General features: G+C 42.9%; 1 protein-coding gene across 1 annotated transcript in view; it reads right to left on the reverse strand.

Moving 5' to 3' along the window:
* Window positions 1–6016: 6016 nt before the first annotated feature.
* znf438 (zinc finger protein 438) overlaps window positions 6017–18538 on the reverse strand; it is a 61430-nt gene continuing 48908 nt past the window's right edge. Inside the window, exons 3-4 of the mRNA XM_059326870.1 lie at window positions 10359–12131; window positions 6017–9583 (exon numbers count right to left, since the gene is read on the reverse strand). Of these exons, the coding sequence (XP_059182853.1) occupies window positions 8986–9583; window positions 10359–12103 (2343 nt within the window). The 5' untranslated portion in view covers window positions 12104–12131 and the 3' untranslated portion in view covers window positions 6017–8985. The remainder of the gene's footprint in view (window positions 9584–10358; window positions 12132–18538) is intronic.

Genomic DNA, 18538 nt, shown 5'->3' on the forward strand with positions numbered 1-18538 from the left:
ACCTATCAAATCAGTGATGGGAATTTCCCCACTTGTCTGTTTCTTGTCTTAATTGCAGGTGGGAGCGAGCAGAAACAATGGCTGCATGATGGGCTTCAGCTCTCAAATCAAAACCTCACTTTCTCTCTCTCACACACACACAATTGCACACAATTCTGTGCAGAAGAACCTTCTTCCTCTTATTAGCCCACGCCCACGGCTCCTTGGAGCCAGACTAAATAAATAAATTACAGATTCAGATGCCTGCTTACTTGCTAACCTTGTTAGATTTTGCGCTACAGCAAACAGAAACCTCCTTGTTTGTGTGTGTGTGCGTGCGAGTGTGTCGGATATGATTGTATTGATGATTGTTATATCTGTGTGCTCGTATGAAGGGTCCATTCGTCTTCCAGCAGGCCTGATTCATTAACCTTATGTGTAAGACTGCTCAGTAAATGTAGGTTACTGCTCAGGCAGACGTAATTCCCCAAAGGCAAAGAGCGGCATTAGCATCCCGTTATCTCGCCACATTCCCTGGAGCGAAGATGACTCCAGAAAGATGCTCTCTGTCTCGTTTGAATTCTGCTGGACACCCACACACACATATACATACAGTACGCTACCACACACACAGGTAGCAGAAATAGCATCTGATGTGAGAGCCAGGAATGAGGACAGGGTGGGTAAAATAGGCCCATCATGACAGAATAAAGACATTTTTTCATCAGCTCTTGGCACGACTGTGCAGATGTTTTAATCTCGAGCTGATTTTATTTACTTGTCAGTCAAGTAGAAACACAGTATCGGGCATCAGGCCGTCATCCTGACAGATCCAAGCCTTTACGTTGAGTGGGCAGAGGCTCAGAGAGTTATACGAGATGAGAGGAGAGGATTGGAACAGATGGCGGGAGTCCCCCTGGGGGAACGGCGCCTACCCTGCTGAACACTGGGAGCTCTTGACCATCTGGACCAAAAGGCAATGAGCAGCACCCCGTAGTGGATTCCCTGTTGAAGAGACGTGGAAATGAAGAGGCGGACAATGTCACCAACATCCTGACCATCAGCTCCATGTCAGAATAAGGTCTTCTATATATACCCTGTAGGGTTGAGAGATCAGATCTGTTGCTCTTACTGTACAGGAATGAAGTGCATTCTGGGTCAGAGGTTGAAAGCCTTCACTGCTTATTATTCCTGACATTCACACATTCTTGAAGACCATCTCAGTGCTTCCAGACAAACTGATTTTATTTCCAAAGCAGGATGGATGCAATGAGATCTCTTCAATACTCTCTGAGCTGTCCATAGCTCCATGTAAGCACTCGCTGGAATGCACGCAGTTGGTTAAACTTGCTCTTTTGGCAGAAATAATGTCTCCTACAAATCAAAAGCATATTTTTGATTTGGCAACGTTAGCTGTGCAGTCACCTCTCATGCTGAAGAGCATGGAACTATTGGATCCAGACTGGGAATGGAACAGGAGAGAAGGTATTGCGTTAAGGTACTTGATGCGATCTAGTGTCTGAGTTGCTTTCAGCACATAAAATATGGTCCTCATATGGAAGTTTTAGTCTTACTTTATCATTGGAACATTTGTGTCAAACTGTTGGATGGATGGACGGATTAAAAAACTGGACACACTAAAAATGGAAAAAGCTGTCAACAACCTAATTTAATAAAATCTAATTTGATGAAATGAACGGACTCTGGAAATGGGACCGTCCAAGGAGCATGTGAATGCATCATTGGACTTGGCGGAGGTCTACTCTCTGAATCGAGTTACTACACTATTATCTCCACACGTCACATTTGAAACATAATTAACACTACTCAGTATTAAAGCCCTCTTTAAGCATTTGTTGACAGTAACAGACATTGTTCCATAATGTGGTGCCTGAGCATCCTCACACAGCCCAACAGAGGCCCGTGTCCTCCAGAGATGCCTCATTATCCTTTCTCTCTTCATGAATCTGACTCCCAATCAGCCCATACAGCACAGAGTGTTGCAGTGATGTACCTGCGCCTGCTTATCCTCCTGAGGTGTCTCCATCCCTGCTCCATTTAGAGCCACAGCCCGGCTCGGATCGATGCCTTTCTCCAGCCGCCCGTCATCAATTATTCACCTGATCAGCCCTGCTGCTCATTAGATGACTAATCTGGGAGGGTGAGGAGAGACGGGACGCTTTGAAACCTGAAACCGAGAGGCAGCAGGGAAGGGAAGGGCGGATCACATCTCCAGATCGAGAGAGAGAGAGAGAGAGAGAGAGAGAGAGAGAGAGAGAGAAGGGTAGAGTTCATAGATGTGGGATTACCGATTTGTACATCTAAGTCCTGACATCCAGGAGGGTTTATAAATCTTTGATGAAACCATAGAATCACTTTGATGAATGTGCGCACGTATCACCAACATATTGCACGTGCTGACAGAGACTTCATGGATGTTGTGTAGTAAGACGGACTGGCAACAGCACGGAGAGTGAGAAGGTGGGTGTGGAGCTTCCGTTAGCCAAAAGATTGCATGTTGCACTCACATTACACCCCACCTAAGTTGTTCTTGAGAACATCTGTGGTCAGTGTGGGTCACATTTTTACTGTCCTATAAATCTCCCCCGGCATTCTCCCAGTGACGCCAGCTTTGTTATTCCCCGTCTCCCTGCATGTTGTTTCGCGGTCTTGTTTCCTCCCTGCTAGATCAATGCATCAGGGTCAAATACACACAGCAAAGAAGTACATTTCTGTTTTGTTTGTCCCTCACCTGTGTTGCTCAACCTCAACACTTGGGGGCCCACTGTAGTGTTGAAGGAAGTGTAGCTCCAAAGACCCAAAGAAAGAAAGAGCGAGAGAAAGAAGGAGAGCAGTTCTCCTTCTTTCCCACTGATCATGTACAAGCAGGGGGGGTGGCTTTGATCTCCCCTGTCCCCCTGAGAGCCACGGTGAGGTGGGAGTGCAGTGTGACGGCTGTGGTACACGTTAGCTCTGATTAAAGGGAAATATGCATCACCGTATAGCGCTTTCCTTTTTATCTGCGCCTGCGATGTGGTGCGATGGCGACGCTAGATTGGGCCCTGATATGTACTGATGTCGCACAGCTTTATCTGTGTTCCACCGGAGCTGAAAGCCACCTGAAGTTGAGTCACTCATTTGAAAACCTTTGAGTCCATGTAAAGTAGTTTGAAGAAGTTGAAGAGTTAACCTAGCTGAGGTTGTTGTGTGTTGGGGAGTTGCTGTTGCTTGTTTAAGTAGCAGCAGAAATCACACCAGAAGTGCCCTTTGACCTTTGATTCAGGGTCATGTGCCTCCAAATCAATTAGAGCTGAGGACCTGCATTCCACACTGGCGTGGCAACAACGAGCAGGGCTGGGCCTGCAGCAGAGCAGACATTATTTGGTTCTGACGGCATGGAAACAAATACAAAGTGCATTCTCAAATGTATTTGTCCCTCTCTGTTGTCTGTGAATTTGAAAAGAGTGGTTTAGTGTTTCTTGTCTTTTCTTTTCTTTTCTAAATGCATCTTGCAGAGCAGAAAAATAGACAAGCAGAGGGAACATGGAGATCAGTACTAATGTCATCTCCATTCATTAAATATGAAGCCATCACAAGGCATATATCTATTGTTTTTATGCTCCTCTCAGAACATGGAAACCTTTCTCTGAACCTCAGCAGTCTTTCAGAATGGCCCAACCCACTATCATGTTGCATTTTAAAGCCTGTTTTTTGTAATGTGGTCTAGCTAGTAAAAGGGACATGGCAATGTGCATACAAACGAAAAGGTAGAAACATTTGCACGCACGTTTGATAATGTTTTGATGCTAAAGCAGACAGATGGAAGGTCTGTTGGGAGGGGAGGAGCACAGAGCTACGGCATATGTAGGCTCTTAAAAGCCCTTTGGCTAACCCACTTTGCTTGACCCTTACAGTACATACTGTACACACCTTACCAGAGTAAAACATCAATAAACCCCATTCTCTGAATCCTTTCTGATGAATACATAGTGACTGTAACCTCCTGCCTACCTCAGCCCTCACTCAATCTGTCCTTTTTGATACAGTAGATAAGGCGTTTGCATCTGCAGGGTATTAAGTGTGTATGTAGGGGGGCTTTATTTCTGCTTATGCTAAAACTGAAAAGATAAGTAGATTATTTGGTCGAGAGAAAATCTCTGGTTCCTGCTCTCAAAAGAGAAGATTTGTGGCTTTTTAGCCATGCTAGCAGCGTGGATGACAATTTTCAATTTGTTTTTTTGCAGCTAGAAGTGACCATATTGGACGAGAAGGTGGAGCTGGGGAGGTTACACAGGTTACCAACCCAGGAGGGCCAGGAACCGCTTAGCCAAGTCACCGGCTAATGCTAGCGCTAGGGTCATCCCTATGTTCCCCTTTTTAAGAAATAAGGTCCTATGTTCCCCGTTTTTCCCAAAAAGGGTCCTATGTTCCCTGTAGCAATACATAGGGTACCAGGGAGCATAGGACCCTTTTTCTGAAAAAGGGTCCTATGTTCCCCACAATCTATCAATCTTTACGGTAGACTCTCAGCATGGCCAACAGGCCTACCGTCACATGGCCCACCTTAGCTCAAGCAGCCCAGAACTTACTTCCCTAGCAGCTACTTTCTGGTTACTTTGCAGTTCATTTTTTGCTTTTTAAACATAGGATTACTCATGTTTATATATTCTCACCCCTTAACATATTGTCTTGAATTGAGGCTTAGCTTTTTTTTTTAGGGTTAGGGTCAGGTTATTTGCATGTATGCGTCAAACAGCCCGTAGGCCTACAAAGGCCTATTTGCCATGGAATTTGGCAGTAATGGTGGAAAAAGTAACAGACATAGGACCCTTTTGGGGAAAAGCAGGGAAAAGGTCCTATGTTCCCCAGTCTCATACAAAGAGGGGAACATACGTAGGACCCAGGGAACATAGACATGCTCCCGCTAGATAGCTAGCTTAGTTAACAACGTGCAGCTGTATTTCACATTGACTGTGATATCATTTTGGCTCGTGAAAACAGGTGTAAAACAAAACAGAGAAGTCTAGTAAATTTAACATCAGCTGTGGCAAAATAAAGGATAGCCTTCGATGGTAACAAGAGATTGGGCCCTGATATGTACTGATGACGCACAGCTTTATCTGTGTACCACCTGAGCTGAAAGCCACCTGAAGTTGAGTCACTCTCATCTGAAAACCTTTGAGTCCATGTGAAGTAGTTTCAAGAAGTTGAGGAGTTAACCTTGCTGAAACTAAACATAAAAGTTTAGTAAATTTAACATCAGCTATGGCAAAAAAAAAGGTTAGCCTTCCACTGCTCAGAAAAAACATTATGGAAGATATTTCTAATTCAATGTGTTTGGACAGCACAGAACTTTGGATTCATGGTTAACAGGTACAAGATGGACTTTAGCAGCGTTTTTAAAAAAAAGATTAAAATTAATATATCAACAGACTTTGACAGTTAAGTTTAATTATAACACTACGGACCTGCTTACATGTAGGAAAACCCATATATTTTCATGCGGTCTTTAATTTACACAAAAACGGATGTTGAAAAAGATAATTTCTGAAAACGCTGTTATTCTGTTTGTGTGTACTGGGTGTAACAGAGTTACAGGTTCCCGAACGCCACAGTATAAGACAGAAAATATAAGTGTCATGTGTGCGCCTTCGAAATGAACAGGAAGTTACTTGTGTCATTCATTGTTGACACGAGTAACGTGTTGTTGACGTTGATTATGGGTTTATAGGTTTGGCATGATGGTGCTCAACAGTGTATTTATGCGGGTTCAGGTAGACCAAAACTTTTTTGAAAAAACAATCTGGTGTGAAATATTCGTTTCTGTAAATACCCGGCTATGTGCAAATGTGGCCTAAGCAAGCCAGTGTCAGAATGCTACAGTTTATGTTGCAGTGTCGAATGTAGAATGTTTGCTTGCAAAATAAATAAATAAAACATTTTTGGTGAATGGTTTGTGTCAAATTATTGGTTTCTTTAATAAGCAGGTTATTATTGCAAAATGATGAGGAACGGAATGTTCTTACATAATTGTCCCTTATTTCCATTCGTGTTAAATGTTTTTGTTTACTTTCTAAGGCCCAGATACTCAAAAGGCAGTCTCTGGTCTTGATCCAGACTAGGAACAGAGTTTAAATATAAACTGTGTGACAAATAAAGTCCATTTCACCTCACCAGTCATCAGAGGTTTGTAGATGCAGTTAGCAAGCTTACATTTATTTTAACCCAGGGGTGCTAAACTGACCCCTTTAGTAAGAAAACACTTCATTCACAATGTCCTCAACAAACCATATCTTTATTCTCATAAACATCGGGTTCCTCAGGTTTACAAACAGTCACGAGCACAAACACTTTCAGTCTTTTTTTTTTTTTTTTTAACACAGTCAACATATTAAGTGAGTCAAACACATCACATCACCTAATGTGGGATTTTTCACTTTCCGACTTGTGCTGACAGTCATGTATGTTTCTCATCTGAGGATAGAAGAGTCTGACCCTTAATTCTGTCACTTCCTGGTTTGTGTTGAGGGCTTGAAAACAAAGGACATTTCACTGATGAACACTCAAACATGGCATTTAATGACCAGTAGTACACTATACTGCAGTTAACCAACTCAGTGCGACATGTACACATCAGTGCTTTGCCCTTCATTCACAGTCCTACGTTTTGTGTGAGACACATAAGGACAGCTCGACATGGCTTTTGTTGCCAGTGTTGGCAATGATAAATTCATCTCTTTTTTTTACCTCCTCCACTATGACAGAACACAGCAGCTGATTCACTAGTTACTCTATGTAAATATATATTTATTTTTTTCTCAATATATCTATATATTCTATCTATGGAATAAGTCTATAGAGCATATATATATACTTTTGGTAGGGTTTTGAAAACATTCAGGTACATTCACTTGACCCTGTGATGTTTTTTTTTTTTCTTCATATGAAAGATAAACACAGACAATGTTAGCAGAGATACTTGCCATATGGCCTCCCATCAAGAAACAAGACATTAAGCATCCCCCAACTTAGAAGAAGCAAACATAACAAATGTCTCAGTGCTGGTTCTTTAAGGACCAACAACAAGCATAAATATACTAAAAGAGCTCTGTATTAATCTAGAGTATAAAATAGCATATTTTCTGGACTTGACAACAGTTTATAATAACTCTAATAATAGAGTCTGGGTGCACACAATTCCACAGGTGCGTACATGAGCTGGCAACAACAGGTAGGCAATTCGATGGTTTCCTTTGCGTATTTACTAAGTCAACGAAAAGTATTCTGTCAGTGGTTAAAAAGCTTCAATGCAAAACTCACTTCTACAATCACTAGTGTGAATAGACCCTTGGCATATCACAGAATACACAAATAGGCAATAATCAACAAGTCAAGGAGCTCGAACTTGGCCTACAGCGGACCATACTGACGGTAAGCCACACTACGCATGAACACCGATTTTCTTTTTCTTTTCAGAAGGCCACAAGGATGTCACTTGGGTGCTGGTTAGGAAAGTGTTCCTTCATGGGTCCAGGTTGATAGAGGACCCGAATACTGCCCTTAATCGGACTGTAAAAGTTCAAGTCATGACTGAAATATTGATTTTCCATTAGAGGCGCAATATTACATCAAAGGATTGTGTACACATACTGATTTACTTTAACCTGTAATAATCCAAGGCCAATACATAAATTGTCAGCCAGTGTGACAGTAGACAGTGTGCCCTTGGTGTGAGATTTACATTTCTCACTATTTTAAAAAGAGTCAGTTCACCCAAATTACAAACCATAGTTTCTCCCAACAGCGGTACCTAGCCATGCAGATTTTGTAATTGCAGTCTAGATGAAAATGTAAGAGATTTCTGCCTGCAACTCTATGAAATGGAGGTGAATGGAACTTTTTGTTTGTGGGGCTCACAGTATTTGACAGAAAATTATCCTTTGGATAATCCATAGAGTGATAGATGTTGTCATTAAAGGGGACATATAATGCTCATTTTCAGGTTCATCATTTTGGGTTTCTACTAGAACATATTTACATGCTTTAGTGTTAAAAAAAACACTATATTTTTCTCATACTGTCTGTCTGAATATACCTGTATTCACTCTCTGTGTGGAGCGCTCTGTTTCAGTGCCTGTCCCTTTAAGCCAACCATTTCCCAAAAAATGTCTGCTCCAATTGGTCAGTATTTCAGGTCTTCTGCATGTAGACTCTTTATGTAATTGAAGCCGATGGAATGACTGAATGACTGAATTTCCCCTCGGAGATAAATAAAGTAATTTTGACTGTAACTGTAGTGTAGCGCCACTTTCTACTTATACATAGTGTCACTGTGACATCACACCCTCACAGAAGTGATGACGACTTTTAAAAGGTGCAGATTCTGAACACAGGCTGAGATTTGGACAATTTCATAGTACTTAAATACCACCTAGACATGGAAATCTCACTTTATACAATATGGGACTTTTTATAATGTAACTTTTCAGTTGGGTGAAGGCAGATATCAAAAACCAGATACCTCTGAAACTGTGCACATGAAATCAAATGATCTGTAAGGCTAGATACCACAAGACTTAAGAATTTGGGTGAAATTACCCTTTAACAGTATCACTGTGTCAGCTAGGTTATAAATTACCCTTTAACAAGATTTAAATAAGCAGTAGAAAAAAATAATCCATCAGGATATTAAATATAAACCTCCAAACAAAATGTTCAAAGACAGAACAGTGCAATCAAAGTAACATGAAAAACAATATTGTTTATAAAATTGGATTCTCTGACCTAGAGAGAGTCCCTTATGAATTGTAACACAAAGATCAATTTTCACCATTGGATTAATATATATATTTTTTTCCTTTTAGACCAAGTCAAATGCATTAACTGGTGAAAGATGAAACTAGTGATAAAAGACATAAGAGAAACTCTCCATCCCTGTGCTGCTGATTGTTAGGACTGAGTATGTGTGGAGGAGCCACAGTGAAGGGCTCCATGTCCATCCAAAGGCTAGGCTGGATAGTGTGGGCTTGGAGCAGGAGTGTCCAGATCCCCATCAGCCTCACCCTCTTCCTGGCCGGAGTAGGAGCTCAGTGCATCCCACAGCAGGCTGGGCTGCTCACAGTGGTGTCGACTCCTCCAGTGCTCCATAACCCCCTCTTTAGTGTCCAACACCTCGCTGCAAAGCACACAGTTAAAGGCTGCACCTGCTGCAAGGACCCCCAGGCCTCCACCGCTATCTGGTGATGAAAGGGTCCCACTGTCCTCCCCCTCCTTTCCACGGTGGTGGGACATGATGTGCCTCTTAAGCTTGGAGAAGGAGAAAAACTCCTCATCGCAGCTGCCACACTTGACCAGGTTGCGCTTTTCGTTGAGCTGCCGCCAGTAGTGGGCAGCATGCTTTACCAGCTCATTCTCAGCCTCACGGCCACCCCGCACTGGTTGTCCATCATGGAGTGGAACCTGGACTTCCTCCCCATGCACATACAGCAAGTGCATCTTCATGTCGGCAAAGGTGGGAGTTATGGCCTGGCAGCGGCCACATTTAATCTGCAGCTCCACAGGGTCTTCACGATCCTGCTCATCTGATGGCACCGGGGAGTTGGCCCTGGTGAGGAAAATACAATGGTTATTTACAACTTTGTTATCACCGTTTTAAAAAGTTAAAAAGTTTATTCCATGTTCTCTGCTAGGCTTTTTTTTCCCTACTTATTTTTTCAAACTGTCATACCTTCCTGACATTCCCCAGGGCTATACGATATAAGACCACAGTATTTGTGTAAACAAAACCAATGCAACATCTAGTGTAGCATGAAAAACACGGTTGAATAAGCAAGGTGGCAAGCTAATTAGCCAAAAGCTAAATGAGTAAAATGTAAAAACTCTTTAACAACAACAAAAGCACTTTGAAATCTCGAGATGAGACGGACAACTTTCTTTGGCACATTTTCTCTAGCCAGTGTGGCACTAAAGCACATAGGAAATATTAAGCTAGCTAACTAACCAGCAGTCTCCCACTCAGCTGCGAGTTGACTACATTGCCAGAAGAAGAAAGAGTGTACAGCAGCTCCATAAATGGACGTGCTAGCTAACTAACAACAGTAAATCCATCAAGGCATTCGTCATTTAGAAGTGGGCATGACTTGACCTACAGTGGGTAGGAAAAACCGAAGACCTGTCTCTTATAATACATCACCTCAATACAGCATCTCTCCATCAAAGACAAGCGTCTATATTTTCATCAGTACCGAAAATCATACCATCAGGATTCCAAAATAACCTGGTATACTATAACACCTTGATCCCTGCCTAATTCCTGCATAAAACCTGCAAAAAAGGTAAAAGTCACAGTGAAATTGGTGCTCAATCAATAATAATCTCACCCCTCTGCAGACAGGTCATCTTCATGATGGCTTATGGAAGGCTCCACAGTCAGCACCACCTTGTGGACCTCTCTCAGATGACTGAAGTAAACCCCAACATATCCAAAGGCCTTCTCACAGAACTCACAGCACAGAGACCGCCGTGGGCGTACCTCAGAGTGATGAAGCTTCATGTGGGTGCTCAGGCTGCCGGAGTGAGCATATGCTTTGCGGCAGACTGGGCAGACATAGGGTCGGCTGTTGGTGTGACTGTTCATGTGGCTTTGGAGATGATGCTTAAACTGGAAACAGCGGCTGCAGGTGGGGCATCGGTGGAGGGGACGGCTGCCTATGAACACCCTCGGATGGGAGGCCCCTCTCAGGTGAAGGGTTACTGGGGCTTGTTGGGGAGGACAGTCCATGGCCTTGGTTGTGGTAGTGGTGGGGAGCTGATGGCCAAGTACCAGCTCCTGTTCTTGGCCATCTGGGGTAATAGCAGGCAGACTAAGGAGTTGGGGAACTGTCTCCATGACCATCATGGGCTTAGGTCGAATGCTGCGGTACTTCTTTGAAATATCAACTTCCTTTTCTTTGGAACCTGGAACAACTGCTGGTGGTTTCTCTGGTACCCTTCTACGAAAGAAAGACAAAGACCTCTTCTTCCTAGCCTCAAATGCCAAGATGTCCTCCATTGTCTTTCTCTTCCTTCCCCTCTTCTTGCCAGGTGGTTTTTCGACAGTCCCCAACACAGGCATGAGTGTGGTCTTGGCTTGGGGTTGAGTGGATTTTGGCACCTGGTTGTGACCCAATGTTTCAGTTGTCTCGAGGGTCTTGGATGTAGGATCTAAGGGGCTGGTGAGTCCTGTCTGGCTAGAGAAACCCTTCTTCTCTGGGGACAAATTGCTGAGCTTGGCAGCTGGGATGAGGGTGCTCTTCATTTTAGAGTAGGGCAGAATGGGCAGTTTACCCTTAGGTGGGGATGGGATAATCTGGACCGTTTTGCCGAAGATGGCTGATGACAGGACAGTGATACTGCTCTGGGGCTGAGCTGCAGTGGACTTGGATTGGCACAGCCTCACTGTGGTCTTACTTTCCTCCGGGGATTTGCTTGGGGAGCCTTTGACAGCAGAAGAGGGGTACTGGAGGTTTTGAATAAGACTAGTTGTTGCAGAGCCATCTGGCGCTCTCTCTAACTGAGAACCTGGGTACAGGACAGCATTGTCTGGGAGTAGAGCAGTGACAGAGATGTCAGAGGAGGCTGGGTCAATCAGAATTACCTGGTCCGAAGGCTCTTCTTTGGGAACTGGGCTTTCCTTTGTGTGCTTGGACTCCTGTTGTTTTTTCTTTGTTACTGTTGATGCCCCACTAACCATTACCTTGGTCTGTGCTGCCACAGCAACCTTGGAAGCTGTTTTCACCCTAGCAGCTAGTGGTGGTGACTTGACCTTATCTGTGGTCCCCTTGCTCCTCACTGGCTGGTATCTAGGAATGGGTAACTTGAGGTTCTTTTGGGTTTGTTGCTGTTGTTGCTGTGGTGTTTGAGAGGAGACCGAAGGGGGCAGAGCCACCAGAGAGAAAGTGCCATCCTGACCTGCTATTTGCATCAGTGCATAGTTTTGAGTGGGCACAATGATGGACTTGGGACTGGAGGCAGTGCTAGCCTCAGGGAGGGCAGAGGGAGGCTGGCAGGACAGGACCGCAGGGGAGGGGGAGGGCACCACGGCCGGGGCCTTAGGGGCGATGCTCCGGAACTGAAGGCTCTTCATCTGAAGACCGGACTGGACTGGCTACCAACTGAAACAAAATCACAAAAGAAAGAGTTTTTTGTAGTTATTGTGCTTAAATGAGCTAGCCATAACATTCCATTTTAGCCTCAACCCTCTAACCTCACATTTCTAAATCAACAATAACTGTCAACATTGCAACACTGTATGATTGCAGTCTTAAATCCGTTTCATCTGACATACCTAATAGGAATAACTGAGATGGCTAGGTGTCACACTTGACTTGAGTGGAACATAATGAGACTGAGAGAGCCCATCAATGAGAGTGCAGTAACACTGTCCATTACACTTGAAGGCCGTAATGCTGGTTTGCAAACCACCAATTAACCGAAGAAGCAGAGGCTGAGACTCAACTCTTTGTCCAGAATTTTTCTATACTGGTGCTGTTTTAGTTTTCGTCACCCCAACAAACACATGAACTTTCCACTAAACAAACAAAATGTGCACTAAGCACATCTCCTTACCCCTCCCACCTCTACTGATATACTAAATTTTGTTTGCCTTGGTTCTGCAGTAAACTGCTTATAGCCTGGAAGACAATCACTAGGTTAGGTTTTCATATTGCACCTCGCCCTGTCTTTTAACATAACACCAGATTATGTGTCTGTGTTTCTCTGCAAAGCATGTGTGATAGAGCGAGCAGAGATTGTTAATCGATTGCGGATGGCGTTGTTCTAAAAAAAAAAAAAAAAATACTACAAAAAAAATGCTTAAATGGGTTGCCAGATAAACTTTGGCGGCTGTCCGTATTCCTGGCAGCCCACCCGGGTAATGTCGATGCATTGAAAACAGTGTAAACATGAGGATTTGGTGCCACAACATATTCGGCTACTTTTTTTTGGTGCCATAACGTGTCATAATGACAAATTCAATCAAACCAGTTTAAGCTTGTACACTGGACTGGACCAGCAAAACCGGAAATTGACTCAACTTGCGGTCTCTGAAATCTGCAAAGATCCTGACTGAAAAATCTGAACACACTGCAAATGGCAGCCATTTTTTAAAAATGTTGTCACTACTCTGCAACACAAGCAGGAGAGAAGCAAACACACTGTCATAAATACAGGCATCTGCACAAGGGTGACAAGCTGTCCTATTACCCATGTCTCTGTGGTCACACACAGCAGACTCACTGTCCCCCAGGCTAGGACAGACTGCCCCCTTTGATTTGGGCTCAGCATGTAGCCATGGTACATGCTGGGGCTCTGCAGGGGGCTCCTTTTACCCCCCCTCACTTCCTGGAAGGATCAGCCAGTGGAGCGTGAAAGCTGCCCAACGGCAGGATCTTTACTAGATGAAGAGGGGGCTCCCCTCTCATCTCCCCCCTTCATTGACCAGCACTACAACCTGGCCGAAGGCAATGAGGATGCCCCTGAAAAAAGCCCTGGATTTACTTTAAAAACAACGTTTCATGGTTATCCAACTGGGATGAGGCTTCGCCATTCAGACTGTGTTGAAACAAAATACTGCTGAAGTCTACGGGGAAACTAGAACCTCAGAATGAGGTTTTAAACAAGTCTATAATATATGAATCTACCGTACAGTTTCCATCCATCAATCAAAAGCCACAGGTATGGCTTTAAAAACAAAGACAAAACACCCTTCATTTATATCAATACCGAATCTTTATATCAAAAGCAGGGAGAGATTACAGAGGAATGCTTCAAACGGCCTAATTGTAAACAGACTCTGAGGTTTAAATTTCACATTATGACCCGACTTTCAATAGCAGCATTTGATACAGGCAGTGTTCCAACTCCACTCTGTAATAATAATCAGCATAAAGTGCAACAATCTGGAGGTGTCACAGAGGCGAATATTCAACAACAGTATTTCTCAATACAAAATCCCCCTCTGTATTCATTTTCAAAGCAGCCTGGGAAAGATGCTTTGTACATTCAAAAAAGCCAAAGAAGAAAAGAAAAACTGCAAAGGACATATTGTTTAACAGCTGGAAGTGTTTCTGTGCAGAGAGATTATTTATACAGTACCCCTACCGCATTACGACTCCATAAAAGTGGAGATATTCCTTCTCTGCTTGGATAGTTGACTCCAGTTTGACTGTGACTTTGGCTGAACACCGAGTGGAATAAAACCATGGGATGTCTGCTCCTCTGGGCATTTTATGTGGCTATAGAAAGTGGGAGACTGGGGTAGAGGCAACGCTTGGTGATGAATTCTACCATGTGAAAGCTTAGAGATGGACATTTGAGGCAAGAAAGGTGTGTATCAACAGCTGGAGAAGCAGCCAGTAGGCCTATAATCCTTTTGTCACAGATGATTCAGCAGACGTCACCTAACACCAAGTAACTCCACACAAAAACATGATCAGCTTTAATATATTCCTTTGTCTCATTCCACCTGGTAAAGTAGGAACAGCACTGGAGCTGCATGGTCAGTGTAGGAGAATATCTTGTCTACCTTTAAAAAAACGCCTGAAGACCCAGCTCTTCAGAGAGCATCTTCTTCCTAGCACCACATGATAATTCTACTCCTCAAAGAATTGTCACTAGCACTTATTGATGCACTAATTATTATCGCACTATACCTTGATTGTTTGTTTTTACTCTTCCTGTAAGTCGCTTTGGATAAAAGCGTCTGCTAAATGACTAGATGTAAATGTAAACTTTATTTCTTGGCGACGTCTTAAATTTGATAATAGACAATAGGCGTGTTTCCATTTGGTACTTTTCCCGCTAGTGAGCCGCTATGGGTGTGGCTTGGGAGAGAGGAGCCGACCAAGATCCGCCAAACTTCAGTTAGCAGCTCAGGTAGCGGCTCAGAAAAAGTACCAACCCAAGGCAGGTGCTTTATCGAGTGGAGATTTTTGCGCGTGCATGATTCATTTGCACCGGCACCCGCTGCTCGTTAAAGAGAGTCGGAACGAGTCTCCAAAAGTCTCCAATAACACCAAAAAAAGTTGCTAGATTTGCTAAGTAAGTACTAAATATAGCGACAAAGTCGCTAGGTTGGCAACACTGCTTGCCGTGTCGGTCTGTTGTCACATTCGAACTCCGTTGGTTAGCCATTACACTAAAGTACCTGTATGGGAACAGAGGCCGAGGGGAACTAACTAGTGGGTGTAGCCAAAACACTCAGCCGCTTTCAAAGTACTTAAAAAGTACTCATTGGAAACACGCCAAATAAGACTACATGGAATCCATCATCATCATCAGAAGGTAGTAGGTAAGGCAAGAAGCACTTAAACACAAAGCCTGTCCTTCCTGAAAATGTATCTTATTACTATGCAAATTTGCTCAGCAAAATGATCCAACATCTAATCTGACTGTGTACACTGATGTTTCTATCATGTACTGTTCTCGCTCTGCTGTGCCTGCAAGTGTCTGCACACAGATGCGTCTGCACAGAGAAGCCATCTGACCATGACAGGCAGCAGGAGGAAGTAGGGACAGGAAGTAACTTGAGGAACTACACAGCAAATATTAGAATAATTCCAGTAACAGTTAAAGATTTAATCATGATCTTATCACAATGAATGCATCATTGGTCTTATGCAGCTGCACTGACAATGTTGCCATGCTGATATTCAGCAGGTAATTTGTACCAGTACAGCTGAGCTTTTTGGACATCAACTCAAGTATTGGACCTTTTAAATTTCTACCTGATGATGATACTAGACAACCTGACACTCCAGATGGTTTGTTACACAGAACCATATGAGAATCCTTCGTTAAAAACTGTTCGGAAAAGGGCAGGGACTTTAAAAAGTACTTGGCAGATGATTGAATGAAACATCTGTCTCCATTACTGTTGCAGTCGTTGTTTTGAATGAACACTCGCCTCTGCATGACGTTAAACCACACCTGTAGCTGTCAGCAGCTCCTGAATTTCTTGCATGATCTTGTGATATTGCAAGAATCCAGCTGCTGTGCAAGGTAAGATACTAGATAAAAAGTTAATCCACATTTCAATTGTCAGATAGTGCAGCAATCTATGAATGTCTGTATCAAATTTGATGCCAATCCATTAAGTAGACATTTACATTATTAAACCTTTATTTAACCAGGAAAGGTCCCATTGAGATTAAAAATCTCTTTTCAAGGAAGTCCTGGCCATGACAGAACTGCAGCACAAACAAAGAACAAGACAAAACAAAACAGAAACAAGACACAGATAATATTTCAACACATAGTGGTCTATGACTCTAAAAATTGCTAAAAGTACAAAAAACAAACCATGAAATCAACAACGTCAGCTAAACACCTGGATGAATCAATCTCTTTTTTTTCACTATGGATTTAAAAGCATTCAGAGATCAAATCTTTGAGTTTTAAAACATTCTGAAGGACATTCCAATCACTTGGTGCCGAGTACCTGAACGCCCTAACTCAGTAAGAACCTTTGGTACTGATGAGGTGTATAACTCCCTGGAACGCAACAAATAATGACTATCACTTTTTATAGAAAATAGAAGAACAGAGGTTTGGTGGGAGCAACCCGAGAATTGCCTTGTATATAAAAGTATACCAGTGTGTTCGTCTACAGGCTTATAAAGAAGGCCATCCCACCCGAGCATAAAGCTCACAGTGGTGAGTCAGGGCATTACAACTTAATATCAACTTTAGTGATGCATGGTAAGCTGTGTCAGTCAGCTTCAATGATATTAGAGATTAGTAGAGATATTTCACTTTGATCTGCTGGTGGCACAGGAGGGATCCTGGGTGAATCCTTTCATTGTCCACCAAACACCAATTGTATGGAGTAGTTTGTGGGTGGCCATTTTTGAAAAATCTGTGTCAAGTGAATGAAAAAAGTTGCGGGTTTGCGCAGGATATCCCGTGTCACGGAAATGACATTCCCCCCTGACCAATCAGTGGTCTACAGAATTATGACTCAACCTTTCTAGTATCAGCTCAGCTCACTTGGAACCTTGACCAAGATTATAGCAGAGACAAGGGAAGTCCATTGAGTAATTGCTCAACATTTTACATCAATAGGATGACTCGTGCTACACTCTGGTGTAGTGGTTAGCTCTCTTGCTTCACAGCAAGAGTGTCGCCAATTCAATATCTTGAGGTCAAAGCTCAAGGGAACCCTTTGAAAATGTATTTTCCCTTGCTAAAAAACTATAGCAATAATTACTCCTTTTCAAAACAAGATATCATGACATGGTTGGTATTACTGGATTCCTTAGATCTTCTTGTTTAAAATGATACTAGTATCTAAGCTGTGTTTTCATTCATTCATCAAACAAATAATTCCAAACTTCCAAAACCAAAATAAAAGTTTTGAATTAATTGTGCAGCATGGCATATTGTTAATAATAGATAAGGTATTATCAATGAGTATAACATATTTTGAAAGTTCTGTGTAAACTACTCCAAACCATACTATACATACAAACAATTTTGTTTTCTTCCATCGAGTCGAAAACATATTTTTTTCTGACATTACATTGTCCCTCGTTTTCACAATACGCCAAGTTTTATTTTTTTTTTTTACACATGCTGATGAGCTGTTTGGACCTCCTGGATATATTCTGCATATATTCTGTACAATGTTCTCCCCATGTCAGCGTGGGTTCTCTCCAGGTCCTCTGGCTTCCTCTACAGTCCAAAGGTTTAATTAATTAGGTTTAATAGTTTGTCGTTGAATGGTTGTCTGTCTCTATGTGAATGTGATAGTCTGGAGATGTCCAGGGTGTACTCCGCCTCTCGCCCAATGTCAGCTGGGACCGGCTGCAACCCCCACGACCCGGGTGCTGATAAGTAGTTAAGGATAATGGATGGATAGGATGATTCAACACAGGCCGAGGGTGCCTTTTTGTGATGCTTATAACAAACCACTTCAGAAACAAGGCAATGACATTCTGTTTATCGACTACTAAATTGTGTTTTTCAAGTAGATAGCTGAACAATGGTTAGAAAAAGCTGCCAAGACCAACTTTGTGTGTAACTGATCCTACAACAGCTGGTATTTTAGTAGTACAGCCTTGTACTGTTTCTAGAGGCCCTGAGGTTACCGGCTTAACATACACTCACTCTCTGAGCTCTACTACAGGAAGTATGCTGATACATAGGTGAGTGTCTGTGATGATGAGACAGCCTCAGGCTACACCTAGTCAATCAATATACAGAAAAGGACAACCTTTTGTGCCCTCCTTTCTTTCTCTTTAACATTATACCTCCCCCTTTCATACTTTGCTTCCCCTTTTAGGATGCCCCTCTCAGTGTGCTTCCATCTGCATAATGAGCATGTTAGCAGCTCTCTCCTCCAGTTCAGCCACATGGGAGAGAAGGGAAGACGAGAGAGGAAGGAGGAGGAGAAGGGAAGGTTTTATTCACTTGTTGATGTAGCAGTGACGGTCAGCTTGCCCCGTCATCATCATTCTCTGTTCTCCTGAGGAGGTTTTTGTGCACAGTCAAAGCAGAGGAAATACAGAGACTGTCTGGAAGG

Source organism: Centropristis striata, chromosome 23, assembly GCF_030273125.1.
Source record: "Centropristis striata isolate RG_2023a ecotype Rhode Island chromosome 23, C.striata_1.0, whole genome shotgun sequence".
In the NCBI taxonomy this organism is placed as follows: domain Eukaryota; kingdom Metazoa; phylum Chordata; class Actinopteri; order Perciformes; family Serranidae; genus Centropristis; species Centropristis striata.